This window comes from Struthio camelus, chromosome 3 (genome assembly GCF_040807025.1).
Source record: "Struthio camelus isolate bStrCam1 chromosome 3, bStrCam1.hap1, whole genome shotgun sequence".
Lineage (NCBI taxonomy): Eukaryota > Metazoa > Chordata > Aves > Struthioniformes > Struthionidae > Struthio > Struthio camelus.
The window spans coordinates 48,592,670-48,606,545 of NC_090944.1; the positions used below are offsets into that span (position 1 = coordinate 48,592,670).

The following is a 13,876-nucleotide window of genomic DNA, read 5'->3' on the forward strand; positions in this document are numbered from 1 at the left end:
GGTTAGGGTTCGGGTTAGGCGAGAGAGAAAGGCTAGGGCCCCATCTGCAGTGGGGCTGCAAAGGACATGCGAATGGATGTGCGGGGCTGCACCTACATTTCTCGCAGCACCAGTTTTGTCTGGAGTGCAGGAAGGGTTTCTCCAGGCTTTCTCTCTCTCCTAACCCTAACCCGAACCCGAACCCTTACCCGAACCCTAACCCTAACCCTCGGCCCTATCTCCGGCAGGCCCTGGAGCTGAGGAAGAACGCCAGACACCAGGACAGGCTAGGGGCTGACAGGCTGGAGAGCCGCTTGGCAGTTAAGACCCTGCAGGTGCTGGTTGACAACCAGTTGACCAGGAGCCATCAGTGTGCTCTTGCACGCGTGGAGTGCTGGCTCCAGCTCTGGGCTGCCCAGCACAAGAGAGACATGGAGCTGCAGGAGCGTGCCCAGTGAAGGGCTCCTGAAGGGCTGAAGGGCCTGGAGCATCTGGGCTGTGAGGAAAGGCGGCGAGAGCAGGGGCTGTTTTGTGGAGAGAAGAGAAGGAGCAAGGGGGGATCTTCTCAGTGCATGTCATTATGTGCCGGGCGGGTGTCAAGAGGACAGAGCGCGACTCTTCTCCCTGGTGCGCAGGGAGGGGAGAAGAGGCAACGGGCACAAACTGAAACTCAGGCACGGAAATTGTGCTGCAGCGGAGGTGCCACAGGCCAGGAGACTGCCCTGAGCTGCCGGCGCCCCAGGCACACACCCCCGGGCTGCCCCACGGCCCCGCCGGCGTGTCACAATGTGCCGCGGTGGCATCGCCGTGACCCTGGCCACGGCCACCAGCGGGTCCCCATTGTGGCGGCGCGCCGTTGTCGGGCAGCTCGGGCAGAGGCGGCTCTCAGCCCGGCGGCACTGCCTGGCGCAGGGACACGCGTGCAGCTTCGCGCAGGTCTGCCTGGCCACAGCGCCATGGGACAGGCGAACTGCTGCGGCGCCCGGGGCGCTCCCGCTGCCGGCCCGCAGGCACGGCCCGCCACCCGCGGCCACAGGGCTCCCGGCGCCCGCCTGGGGCTCTGGAGCAGGGCGGCCTGCCGGCCCCCGGCGCCGCTCCCCGCCTTCGTGTCGCGCAGGAGCCCCCAGCTCCTCCTCACCCAGCGGGTGCAGGTGACACGGCACCAGCGCACGCAGCACCGCCACCTCCTGCTCTTCCCGCACGCCGTCGCCATCGCCAGCTTCAAGTAAGGACATCCCGCCCGCCCGGCCGCCTCTGCCCCAGCCCACAGCTCTGCCAGGCAGGACGCCTGCGCTTGCCCCCGCCGCGCACCCCCAGGAGCCCGTCCCTGCTCTTCCTCCCGGCAGATGCGGCTCCACCTTCCGGCTGAAGCACCGGGTGCGCCTCAGCGAGCTGTGGGTGCTGTGCCGCCAGGAGGCGGCGGTGGCGGCCGGGCCTGAGGACGACGAGGAGGTCTTTGGCCTCAAGTGCAGCCAGACCCTCATCCTCGTCTGGCCCTCCAGCCTCTGCGTGGTGACTTTTGGGTGAGTGTGGGGGCCCCGCACGAGTCCCCGTCCTGCCCCACGCGGCTCGGCCCCATCCCGTGCACTCTGCCCACCGGGCGCGGGCAGGAGCTGTCGGGGCGCCGCCTGCGTCCACAGGAGGAGCAGCAGCGCGGGCTGAGGCTGTTTCTCCTTTGTGCCGCAGGTCGCCGGAGGTGAAGCAGCTCTGGCTGGACGCCATCCTCAGGTGAGCCCTGCCGCCCGATCCCCGCTGCCGGTGGCGCCCAGCGGGAGGGCGGGGAGTGCTCCCGGTGGAGCTGCCGGCACCAAGAGCCCCCGCTCGGTGGGGGAAAGGTGCAGCCACTGCCGCCTGCAGCTCCTGGCACAGCAGCGGGAGCCGCTTCGCCTCGGGCTTGCAAAGGGGCAGCAAGCGGCGGGAGGTGTCAGGCCAGCTGCTGGCTGGCAGGCCTGGGGCGCCCGAGGCGCTGCTGTGCGCCTGCCTGAGCAGGAGGCCCGTGGAGAGCAGGCGCGCGGGCGGGAGAGAGCGGTGCTGGCAGCCAGCGCGGCTGCAGGCTCTGCAGGGTGCGGGGCCCTTGGCAGCGCTGGGCTGGCGGCCAGGAGGCAGGGCAGCGAGGGCTGGCGCTGAGCGAGCTCTTTGTGCGCCCTTCCCTGTGCGCAGGCAGAGCCAAGGAGCCCCGGGAGCCAGAGTCACCCGCCTGCCCTCCCTGCGGCTCCTCACCAAGGTGGTCGGCTTCTACGGGCCCGTAAGTGTCCGCACGGCCTCCGCTGCACCCCGAGAGCCCCGCGGCTTTCCACACCCCACCGCGCGACGCCTCTCTCACGGAGCCTCTCTCTTCTCTCGCCCAGGAGGTGTCGCTGACCGCCAAGACCGTGGAGGCGCTGGTTTTGGCAGAGGTGAGCAGGGGCTGCCTGTGCCCGGCCCTTGCCGGCTGTGGCCGGCAGGGATCTCAGCACAGTGGCGGCAGCTGCCCGGGCCGGGCGCAGGCAGGAAAGCCCTGCTGCCGCGCCAGAGCCCGCCACCCCCTGCCTCCCTGCAGCACCTTGCTCGAGGCCCTGGCTGCTGAGCGGCGCCTCCCTACCCTCAACCCCTTGCTTGCAGGCTGACGCCAAGAGAGGCCCCCCGCGGGCGGAGCCTTCGGCCAGGGAAGAGGGGCTTTGCCACTCGGCCGGTGAGTGCCAGAAAGAGAGCGAGGAGCTGCCTCCTCCCGTCCTGCTTGCAAACGGGCCCTTCGGCAAGGCTGCCTGGCCCGCCACCAGCGGTGACACGCCGCAGCAGAGAAAGGCGCTCGGCAGCGGCAGCGGCAGCGGCAGCGGCAGCTGCTCTTCTTTTCTCTCCCCCTGCAAAACCGCTGCGCCTGTCAACGCTCTGCAGCAGCCCCTGCAGCCCGTGGCACTGCACGCACACAAAAGGCTCCCCACAGGCGCTGGCTGCGCCTGCTTTTCTGAACGCGGGCCTGCTTTCCTTGTGCTTGCAGCAGATGGAGCGAAGGAAGGGAAGAAGGTGGTGATCTCATGGCCGCTGGCTTGGAGAGGAACGGCTGTCCCCGGGGACTGCCCAGGGCAGCTGGGCTCTGGCCCCCAGGTGGCTCTCTTTGGGCAGCCGCTGGCACTGCTCTGTGGTGAAGGTGGCGCCCTGCCCCAACCACTCCAGGTAAGCAAGCCTGGGCCCAGAGCTCTCCCGCTTGTGGCTTCTCGCGCCACGCAGCATGCCCAGCACTGCTGCTGGGGCTCTCAGCACAATCAGGTTCCTCCCAGGGCAATCTACGTGGAGCGAGAACGACAGCCTAAGCCAAGGAAAGCAGAGTGCACGGCCACGTCCCAACCGGTCTCTTTCCGCCTGCAGGAGCTCCTGGCTCTTCTCTATGAGAAAGGGCCGGCCACTGAGGGGATTTTCCGGAAAGCTGCCACCGAGAAGGCCCGCCGAGAGCTGAAAGAAGACCTTGACAGAGGCAGGAGCGTGGATCTGGCAAGCCAGCCCGCGCACCTGTTGGCAGCGGTGCTGAAGGTGAGGTCTGCTGACTTGTAGCTGGGAGAGCACGTGGCAAATCTGCTTGGGCCCATGTCAGTGCCTAGCCTGACCTAGGTGGGACTCCAAGCGAAAGCCCTCCTGCAGCCACACGCAAAGCTTCAGCCTTTCGGCACAGGGACCTTGGCATGGAGTCGCGCAGCCCTCGCGCTGCTCTGTCAGTGGCCAGGAGCACCTGTGAGAGCAGGCAGCTGAAAGCAACCTGCCTCCTAGTGAGGCCAAGGCACACAGACGCTGCCTCGCTGCTCACTGCTAGCGTTGAGAGCCTCACCTGAGTGCCTTGGCCTTGCAGGACTTCCTGAGAAACATCCCCTCCAAACTGCTCGTGGCCGAGCTCTATGACAAGTGGCTGCTAGCGCTGGAGAAGCCCGGGCAGCAGGAGAAAATTGAGGCCCTGCGAGAGTAAGTTTGGCAGCCCGCCCCGCCACCGCTCGGGCGCAAACGAAGGAGGAGCAGCCCCTGCAGCCTGCATTCCTCTTCCTCCTTGCTTGTGTTCCCTCAGGGTGGCTGGCAAACTGCCTCGAGCAAACCTCCTCTTGCTCCAGCGCTTGCTCTCTGTGCTCCACCATATCAGCGACAATGCAGAGAGCAACCGGATGGATGCCAGCAACCTGGCAATCTGCGTGGGGCCAAACATGCTCAGCCCCGACACGGACAACTTGCTCCCGCTGGCCGTGCACAAAGAGAGCGTTGACAAGGTGGGTTGAATTCAGCAGCTTGCTCCCCGCTGAGCTGAGCCTAAGGCGGCCTTGGTTGCTTCGGGCCACCTGAGGCTCTGAGCTAGGCAGCTGCAGCTGGCGGGTACAGAAACGTCCGTCAGGAGCACGGAAGGCTGCGCAAGACGTTTGCAGCCCCTCGCACTGAACTCGGTGGCTTTCTGTGTGCAGGTGACACTGCTGGTGGCGTTCCTCATCGACAACTGCGCAGCAGTGTTTGGGGAGGACGTTGCCTTGCCGCTCAGGCCCTCGGCCGACGAGTCACCAGAGCACACAGACAGCTCCACAGGTAGGAGCGTGCACTGCTGATTGTGGCGGTCCAGGGCTGCCGGGTCACGTTCTCTCATTGGCTGGCAGAAGACATCTGTGGAAGGGCAGAGAGGTGCAGAGGCTTCCCGAGGGAATGGCAGTGTTTTTCTCCTGCCACACTGTGCAGCAGTGCAAAAGCACAACAGCCCAAAAACATTCCTTCCAGATGGCAAGCCTCCGTAAACGCGGGTAAACCGCCGCTTGTCACCTAGTGGCTAACCGTGGCCTAGAACTGCCCTCTCGCAGCACATCACTGCCCTTGGTGGTACCTGTGTTTCCTTACCTTCTCCTCATGTCCATAGGAACGAAGGTTGCGCCTTTGCATCTGCCGGGGGGCACGGTGCCACCGGGAAAGTCCCCTTGGATCTTCAGGTGGCCGCCAGAAAGTATCTCACAGGCTCTTTCTCCCCACAGAACGCCCCTGTGCTGCTCCGCAGAACACTTGTGCCTGCGACAGCCCTGAGGCTGGAGCTGCTGGCAGCCCCCCGCCCTCGGACATGGAGCAGCCCAAAGGGGGAAGCGCTTCTGTGAGCAGCAGCTATCCAGCCTGCGCCTCTGCCCCTTCGCTGGTTATTGGGAAGAAGGATAGCAGCAGGATGGAGAGGAGCTTCTCCGAGCCTGACCTGTCCTTCCAGGCCAGCAGCTTGGCAGGCAGCCGAAGGGAGCCGGAGGCAGCCAAAGGGGAGGAGCTTTTTCCCAGGCAGCTGACAAAGCTAAGGCTGGAGAAGAGGGCGCTGGAAAAAAGGCCTTGCCAGCTTGCCTCCACACTTAGCAAATCGCACTCTCTCCCCAAAATATTCTCCAGCCGCTCCCTGGAGAGCCCCTTCTCTCCTCGGATGGCTCGCTCTTCCCCAGCTCTAGCCTAGTTTCACTCCTTCGGCCCCAGAAAAGCTACTCAAAGAAGACCCAGGCTTTTCCCATCAAGCCCGCTGAGAGCACAGCAGGACACCTAGCCGAGAGATCAGATAGTGCTCCAGGGCATTGTCTTTTGCCAGCCGCAGCAAAGCGCTCCAAAAACACCCCACATTTTGGAGACCTGGAAGACGTGAGGTTTCCGAGAGCCAGCTCCTCAAGGAAAGACAATCCGTTCTGCTGCACAGCCGTCCAGGCAAGGAGGCTGGACAAGAACAATCCTGTCAAGAGGTTCCAAGGCTCAGCACCCATTGGAAAGCAGAACGGGAAAACCTGTGCCAGAATCTATATGCGCGGAGGTCCCAAACATTCCAGCGCCTTTGGATGCCGAAGACTTGCAAGGCTGAGAAGGAATGTTGGCGTTCTGGAGGCCTGGAAGACGTGAGGTTTCCGAGAGCCAGCTCCTCAAGGAAAGACAATCCGTTCTGCTGCACCACTGTCCAGGCAAGGAGGCCCGACAAGAACAAGCCATTGCCTGTGGGGTATCGGCAAAGGCCGCATTTCAGGGCAGCGGAAGAAGTGTTTAGAGAGGTGGGTGGAGCAGAGGAATGCGGCAAGAGCACTCTCTTAGGAAGAGCCCACAAAGGACTGCCTCGCCACTCAAGCTCCCTCCGACAGTTCCCCCCAGGAGACCCACAAAGGCAGAGCAGGATGCTTTGCCGCCCTGCCCGTGCACCAGCCGTGCACAGGACGCAGCGGAGACGGCTCCAAGGCATGTGCTCAGGGCCCGAGTTTCTGCCCTCAAGCATGTGGAGGTGGCAACTGCAACCCCCAAGGAAGGCTCCTGCTGGAAGAAACTCTGGTCTTGCCGAAGACTTGCAAGGCTGGGAAGGAATGTTGGCGTTTGGAGGTCACACTTTGCAGGGCTCGGTAGTCTCGGAAGACCTCTGCATGATTTGCTGAAGAGAAACTCAGCGTGGAAGTGGGAACAAAAGCCTCCGGAAGCACAAACTGCTTCAAAAAGGTTTACATTTCTACTTACAAATGGATGGGGCACAGCCACCCTCACGCCCCTTCACGCAACACATAGCCAGAAACGGTTGCTGGGGATTATCAGGGTGCGTGTGCCGATTCTCACTGGAAAACCGCTTGGAACTGGAAAGTGGTTTCCCGTGTGGGGTAGCACAAAAGACTCCTGCGCAGCAATGGGCTTTGTACATCGATTTCCAGGTGGCAAGTGAAGGGACAAAGGAAGGCAACGATTGGAGTGCGTAGAGACCGAGGACCAAGTCAAGAGGTTGCATTCCTGGGCACCGGCTGGGTAGGAAGAGGCGAAACTGTGCCCCAATGTCTATGAGGAGAGATGCCAGACATTCCCGCACCTGCTGATCCAAAAGAATGGCCGGCTTGAGGAGGAACTTTGGGATCTTGGAGATGACCCACTCCACTTGGAGTCAGCCTTCTAGCAAGACCTGGGCATGAGGGGCTGAAGGGAAACTCCGCCTGCAACTGCGCACCCAAACCTCGGGCAGTAATAAAGGCTTTAAAAGAGGAAAAGCTGCCTTGCCCATCTCTGGCACCCATCCTGCCTCCACGCCCACGGGCGCTCCATCTAGGCCTAGGGGAGGAGGGATGTAAATGAGGATTATGGCAACAAGATGTGCACTTGAGAGAGCATGAGCCTCTTACCTTTGTTTCTACATGGTGGCAAGGCCCCCCACCGTACTACGCTCCCTTGGAGAAAGTGCTCTTAGCTCCCTAGCGAGGGCTGCAAACTGCCGAGCCCTTAAGTCAAGAGAGGAAGTCCGATTGTCTGTGCGGATTCCTACTTGAAAACTACTTGTAAGAGGTCAACCCGAGCTGCTTGGGGTAACAAAACAGACAGCTGTGCCAAAAGGGGCTTCTACATCCCCTCCCAGTGTACGTAGACCTGAAGAACTGCTGTACCTGAGCCCACCACCTGCCTATTCTTGGACTCCAGAAAACAGTTGTGCTGGGAGCAACGTAGGTGCAGCCCCGCACAGCCATTCGCATGTCCTTTGCAGTCCTCCTGCTCATGGAGCTCTAGGCTTTCACTTTCCCCTAACGCTAACCCTAACCCTAAACTTAAACCTCGCCACAACTTCAGGCAGGGCCTGGAGCAGAGCCCACCTGCCCCCTTCCTGCACTCCAGAAAACAGTTGTGCTGCGAGAAATGTAGGTGCAGCCCCGCACATCCATTCGCATGTCCTTTGCAGCCCCACTGCTCATGGAGTTCTAGGCTTTCTCTCTCTCCTAGTCCTAACCCTAGCGATATCTCTAACCCGAACCCTAGCCTTGGCACTAATATCCGGCAGGGCCTGGAGCTGAGGCCACCTGCCCCCTTCCAGTTCCCCAAGGACAAAGTGGTCCTAGGAGCAGGGTTTGTGCCATCCTACACTTCCTTCAGCATAGTCTTTCCATGCCCACTCCATGGAGGACTCCAGGCTTTCTCTCTCTCCTAACCCTAACCCGAACCCGAACCCTAACCCGAACCCTCGGCCCTATCTCCGGCAGGCCCTGGAGCTGAGGAAGAACGCCAGACACCAGGACAGGCTAGGGGCTGACAGGCTGGAGAGCCGCTTGGCAGTTAAGACCCTGCAGGTGCTGGTTGACAACCAGTTGACCAGGAGCCATCAGTGTGCTCTTGCACACGTGGAGTGCTGGCTCCAGCTCTGGGCTGCCCAGCACAAGAGAGACATGGAGCTGCAGGAGCGTGCCCAGTGAAGGGCTCCTGAAGGGCTGAAGGGCCTGGAGCATCTGGGCTGTGAGGAAAGGCGGCGAGAGCAGGGGCTGTTTTGTGGAGAGAAGAGAAGGAGCAAGGGGGGATCTTCTCAGTGCATGTCATTATGTGCCGGGCGGGTGTCAAGAGGACAGAGCGCGACTCTTCTCCCTGGTGCGCAGGGAGGGGAGAAGAGGCAACGGGCACAAACTGAAACTCAGGCACGGAAATTGTGCTGCAGCGGAGGTGCCGCAGGCCAGGAGACTGCCCTGAGCTGCCGGCGCCCCGGGCACACACCCCCGGGCTGCCCCACGGCCCCGCCGGCGTGTCACAATGTGCCGCGGTGGCATCGCCGTGACCCTGGCCACGGCCACCAGCGGGTCCCCATTGTGGCGGCGCGCCGTTGTCGGGCAGCTCGGGCAGAGGCGGCTCTCAGCCCGGCGGCACTGCCTGGCGCAGGGACACGCGTGCAGCTTCGCGCAGGTCTGCCTGGCCACAGCGCCATGGGACAGGCGAACTGCTGCGGCGCCCGGGGCGCTCCCGCTGCCGGCCCGCAGGCACGGCCCGCCACCCGCGGCCACGGGGCTCCCAGCGCCCGCCTGGGGCTCTGGAGCAGGGCGGCCTGCCGGCCCCCGGCGCCGCTCCCCGCCTTCGTGTCGTGCAGGAGCCCCCAGCTCCTCCTCACCCAGCGGGTGCAGGTGACACGGCACCAGCGCACGCAGCACCGCCACCTCCTGCTCTTCCCGCACGCCGTCGCCATCGCCAGCTTCAAGTAAGGACATCCCGCCCGCCCGGCCGCCTCTGCCCCAGCCCACAGCTCTGCCAGGCAGGACGCCTGCGCTTGCCCCCGCCGCGCACCCCCAGGAGCCCGTCCCTGCTCTTCCTCCCGGCAGATGCGGCTCCACCTTCCGGCTGAAGCACCGGGTGCGCCTCAGCGAGCTGTGGGTGCTGTGCCGCCAGGAGGCGGCGGTGGCGGCCGGGCCTGAGGACGACGAGGAGGTCTTTGGCCTCAAGTGCAGCCAGACCCTCATCCTCGTCTGGCCCTCCAGCCTCTGCGTGGTGACTTTTGGGTGAGTGTGGGGGCCCCGCACGAGTCCCCGTCCTGCCCCACGCGGCTCGGCCCCGTCCCGTGCACTCTGCCCACCGGGCGCGGGCAGGAGCTGTCGGGGCGCCGCCTGCGTCCACAGGAGGAGCAGCAGCGCGGGCTGAGGCTGTTTCTCCTTTGTGCCGCAGGTCGCCGGAGGTGAAGCAGCTCTGGCTGGACGCCATCCTCAGGTGAGCCCTGCCGCCCGATCCCCGCTGCCGGTGGCGCCCAGCGGGAGGGCGGGGAGTGCTCCCGGTGGAGCTGCCGGCACCAAGAGCCCCCGCTCGGTGGGGGAAAGGTGCAGCCACTGCCGCCTGCAGCTCCTGGCACAGCAGCGGGAGCCGCTTCGCCTCGGGCTTGCAAAGGGGCAGCAAGCGGCGGGAGGTGTCAGGCCAGCTGCTGGCTGGCAGGCCTGGGGCGCCCGAGGCGCTGCTGTGCGCCTGCCTGAGCAGGAGGCCCGTGGAGAGCAGGCGCGCGGGCGGGAGAGAGCGGTGCTGGCAGCCAGCGCGGCTGCAGGCTCTGCAGGGTGCGGGGCCCTTGGCAGCGCTGGGCTGGCGGCCAGGAGGCAGGGCAGCGAGGGCTGGCGCTGAGCGAGCTCTTTGTGCGCCCTTCCCTGTGCGCAGGCAGAGCCAAGGAGCCCCGGGAGCCAGAGTCACCCGCCTGCCCTCCCTGCGGCTCCTCACCAAGGTGGTCGGCTTCTACGGGCCCGTAAGTGTCCGCACGGCCTCCGCTCCGCCCCGAGAGCCCCGCGGCTTTCCACACCCCACCGCGCGACGCCTCTCTCACGGAGCCTCTCTCTTCTCTCGCCCAGGAGGTGTCGCTGACCGCCAAGACCGTGGAGGCGCTGGTTTTGGCAGAGGTGAGCAGGGGCTGCCTGTGCCCGGCCCTTGCCGGCTGTGGCCGGCAGGGATCTCAGCACAGTGGCGGCAGCTGCCCGGGCCGGGCGCAGGCAGGAAAGCCCTGCTGCCGCGCCAGAGCCCGCCACCCCCTGCCTCCCTGCAGCACCTTGCTCGAGGCCCTGGCTGCTGAGCGGCGCCTCCCTACCCTCAACCCCTTGCTTGCAGGCTGACGCCAAGAGAGGCCCCCCGCGGGCGGAGCCTTCGGCCAGGGAAGAGGGGCTTTGCCACTCGGCCGGTGAGTGCCAGAAAGAGAGCGAGGAGCTGCCTCCTCCCGTCCTGCTTGCAAACGGGCCCTTCGGCAAGGCTGCCTGGCCCGCCACCAGCGGTGACACGCCGCAGCAGAGAAAGGCGCTCGGCAGCGGCAGCGGCAGCGGCAGCGGCAGCTGCTCTTCTTTTCTCTCCCCCTGCAAAACCGCTGCGCCTGTCAACGCTCTGCAGCAGCCCCTGCAGCCCGTGGCACTGCACGCACACAAAAGGCTCCCCACAGGCGCTGGCTGCGCCTGCTTTTCTGAACGCGGGCCTGCTTTCCTTGTGCTTGCAGCAGATGGAGCGAAGGAAGGGAAGAAGGTGGTGATCTCATGGCCGCTGGCTTGGAGAGGAACGGCTGTCCCCGGGGACTGCCCAGGGCAGCTGGGCTCTGGCCCCCAGGTGGCTCTCTTTGGGCAGCCGCTGGCACTGCTCTGTGGTGAAGGTGGCGCCCTGCCCCAACCACTCCAGGTAAGCAAGCCTGGGCCCAGAGCTCTCCCGCTTGTGGCTTCTCGCGCCACGCAGCATGCCCAGCACTGCTGCTGGGGCTCTCAGCACAATCAGGTTCCTCCCAGGGCAATCTACGTGGAGCGAGAACGACAGCCTAAGCCAAGGAAAGCAGAGTGCACGGCCACGTCCCAACCGGTCTCTTTCCGCCTGCAGGAGCTCCTGGCTCTTCTCTATGAGAAAGGGCCGGCCACTGAGGGGATTTTCCGGAAAGCTGCCACCGAGAAGGCCCGCCGAGAGCTGAAAGAAGACCTTGACAGAGGCAGGAGCGTGGATCTGGCAAGCCAGCCCGCGCACCTGTTGGCAGCGGTGCTGAAGGTGAGGTCTGCTGACTTGTAGCTGGGAGAGCACGTGGCAAATCTGCTTGGGCCCATGTCAGTGCCTAGCCTGACCTAGGTGGGACTCCAAGCGAAAGCCCTCCTGCAGCCACACGCAAAGCTTCAGCCTTTCGGCACAGGGACCTTGGCATGGAGTCGCGCAGCCCTCGCGCTGCTCTGTCAGTGGCCAGGAGCACCTGTGAGAGCAGGCAGCTGAAAGCAACCTGCCTCCTAGTGAGGCCAAGGCACGCAGACGCTGCCTCGCTGCTCACTGCTAGCGTTGAGAGCCTCACCTGAGTGCCTTGGCCTTGCAGGACTTCCTGAGAAACATCCCCTCCAAACTGCTCGTGGCCGAGCTCTATGACAAGTGGCTGCTAGCGCTGGAGAAGCCCGGGCAGCAGGAGAAAATTGAGGCCCTGCGAGAGTAAGTTTGGCAGCCCGCCCCACCACCGCTCGGGCGCAAACGAAGGAGGAGCAGCCCCTGCAGCCTGCATTCCTCTTCCTCCTTGCTTGTGTTCCCTCAGGGTGGCTGGCAAACTGCCTCGAGCAAACCTCCTCTTGCTCCAGCGCTTGCTCTCTGTGCTCCACCATATCAGCGACAATGCAGAGAGCAACCGGATGGATGCCAGCAACCTGGCAATCTGCGTGGGGCCAAACATGCTCAGCCCCGACACGGACAACTTGCTCCCGCTGGCCGTGCACAAAGAGAGCATTGACAAGGTGGGTTGAATTCAGCAGCTTGCTCCCCGCTGAGCTGAGCCTAAGGCGGCCTTGGTTGCTTCGGGCCACCTGAGGCTCTGAGCTAGGCAGCTGCAGCTGGCGGGTACAGAAACGTCCGTCAGGAGCACGGAAGGCTGCGCAAGACGTTTGCAGCCCCTCGCACTGAACTCGGTGGCTTTCTGTGTGCAGGTGACACTGCTGGTGGCGTTCCTCATCGACAACTGCGCAGCAGTGTTTGGGGAGGACGTTGCCTTGCCGCTCAGGCCCTCGGCCGACGAGTCACCGGAGCACACAGACAGCTCCACAGGTAGGAGCGTGCACTGCTGATTGTGGCGGTCCAGGGCTGCCGGGTCACGTTCTCTCATTGGCTGGCAGAAGACATCTGTGGAAGGGCAGAGAGGTGCAGAGGCTTCCCGAGGGAATGGCAGTGTTTTTCTCCTGCCACACTGTGCAGCAGTGCAAAAGCACAACAGCCCAAAAACATTCCTTCCAGATGGCAAGCCTCCGTAAACGCGGGTAAACCGCCGCTTGTCACCTAGTGGCTAACCGTGGCCTAGAACTGCCCTCTCGCAGCACATCACTGCCCTTGGTGGTACCTGTGTTTCCTTACCTTCTCCTCATGTCCATAGGAACGAAGGTTGCGCCTTTGCATCTGCCGGGGGGCACGGTGCCACCGGGAAAGTCCCCTTGGATCTTCAGGTGGCCGCCAGAAAGTATCTCACAGGCTCTTTCTCCCCACAGAACGCCCCTGTGCTGCTCCGCAGAACACTTGTGCCTGCGACAGCCCTGAGGCTGGAGCTGCTGGCAGCCCCCCGCCCTCGGACATGGAGCAGCCCAAAGGGGGAAGCGCTTCTGTGAGCAGCAGCTATCCAGCCTGCGCCTCTGCCCCTTCGCTGGTTATTGGGAAGAAGGATAGCAGCAGGATGGAGAGGAGCTTCTCCGAGCCTGACCTGTCCTTCCAGGCCAGCAGCTTGGCAGGCAGCCGAAGGGAGCCGGAGGCAGCCAAAGGGGAGGAGCTTTTTCCCAGGCAGCTGACAAAGCTAAGGCTGGAGAAGAGGGCGCTGGAAAAAAGGCCTTGCCAGCTTGCCTCCACACTTAGCAAATCGCACTCTCTCCCCAAAATATTCTCCAGCCGCTCCCTGGAGAGCCCCTTCTCTCCTCGGATGGCTCGCTCTTCCCCAGCTCTAGCCTAGTTTCACTCCTTCGGCCCCAGAAAAGCTACTCAAAGAAGACCCAGGCTTTTCCCATCAAGCCCGCTGAGAGCACAGCAGGACACCTAGCCGAGAGATCAGATAGTGCTCCAGGGCATTGTCTTTTGCCAGCCGCAGCAAAGCGCTCCAAAAACACCCCACATTTTGGAGACCTGGAAGACGTGAGGTTTCCGAGAGCCAGCTCCTCAAGGAAAGACAATCCGTTCTGCTGCACAGCCGTCCAGGCAAGGAGGCTGGACAAGAACAATCCTGTCAAGAGGTTCCAAGGCTCAGCACCCATTGGAAAGCAGAACGGGAAAACCTGTGCCAGAATCTATATGCGCGGAGGTCCCAAACATTCCAGCGCCTTTGGATGCCGAAGACTTGCAAGGCTGAGAAGGAATGTTGGCGTTCTGGAGGCCTGGAAGACGTGAGGTTTCCGAGAGCCAGCTCCTCAAGGAAAGACAATCCGTTCTGCTGCACCACTGTCCAGGCAAGGAGGCCCGACAAGAACAAGCCATTGCCTGTGGGGTATCGGCAAAGGCCGCATTTCAGGGCAGCGGAAGAAGTGTTTAGAGAGGTGGGTGGAGCAGAGGAATGCGGCAAGAGCACTCTCTTAGGAAGAGCCCACAAAGGACTGCCTCGCCACTCAAGCTCCCTCCGACAGTTCCCCCCAGGAGACCCACAAAGGCAGAGCAGGATGCTTTGCCGCCCTGCCCGTGCACCAGCCGTGCACAGGACGCAGCGGAGACGGCTCCAAGGCATGTGCTCAGGGCCCGAGTTTCTGCC

The 13,876-nt window shown here is 63.6% G+C and overlaps 2 protein-coding genes across 2 annotated transcripts; both read left to right on the forward strand.

The window, feature by feature from the left end:
- The first annotated feature begins 765 nt into the window (after positions 1–765).
- On the forward strand, positions 766–8,129 carry LOC138066601 (rho GTPase-activating protein 20-like). Its single transcript, XM_068936478.1, is given in 14 exon segments — positions 766–821; positions 1,326–1,502; positions 1,666–1,707; positions 1,837–1,975; positions 2,328–2,375; positions 2,581–3,132; positions 3,325–3,486; positions 3,800–3,909; positions 4,010–4,205; positions 4,395–4,512; positions 4,947–5,350; positions 5,353–5,825; positions 6,615–6,705; positions 7,920–8,129. Coding segments are annotated over 14 exon segments (2,778 nt in total).
- A 328-nt stretch (positions 8,130–8,457) lies between these two features.
- Positions 8,458–13,521, forward strand: LOC104139954 (rho GTPase-activating protein 20-like). The gene is given in 12 exon segments (XM_068936479.1): positions 8,458–8,513; positions 9,018–9,194; positions 9,358–9,399; positions 9,529–9,667; positions 10,020–10,067; positions 10,273–10,824; positions 11,017–11,178; positions 11,492–11,601; positions 11,702–11,897; positions 12,087–12,204; positions 12,639–13,042; positions 13,045–13,521. Coding segments are annotated over 12 exon segments (2,481 nt in total).
- Positions 13,522–13,876: the final 355 nt, after the last annotated feature.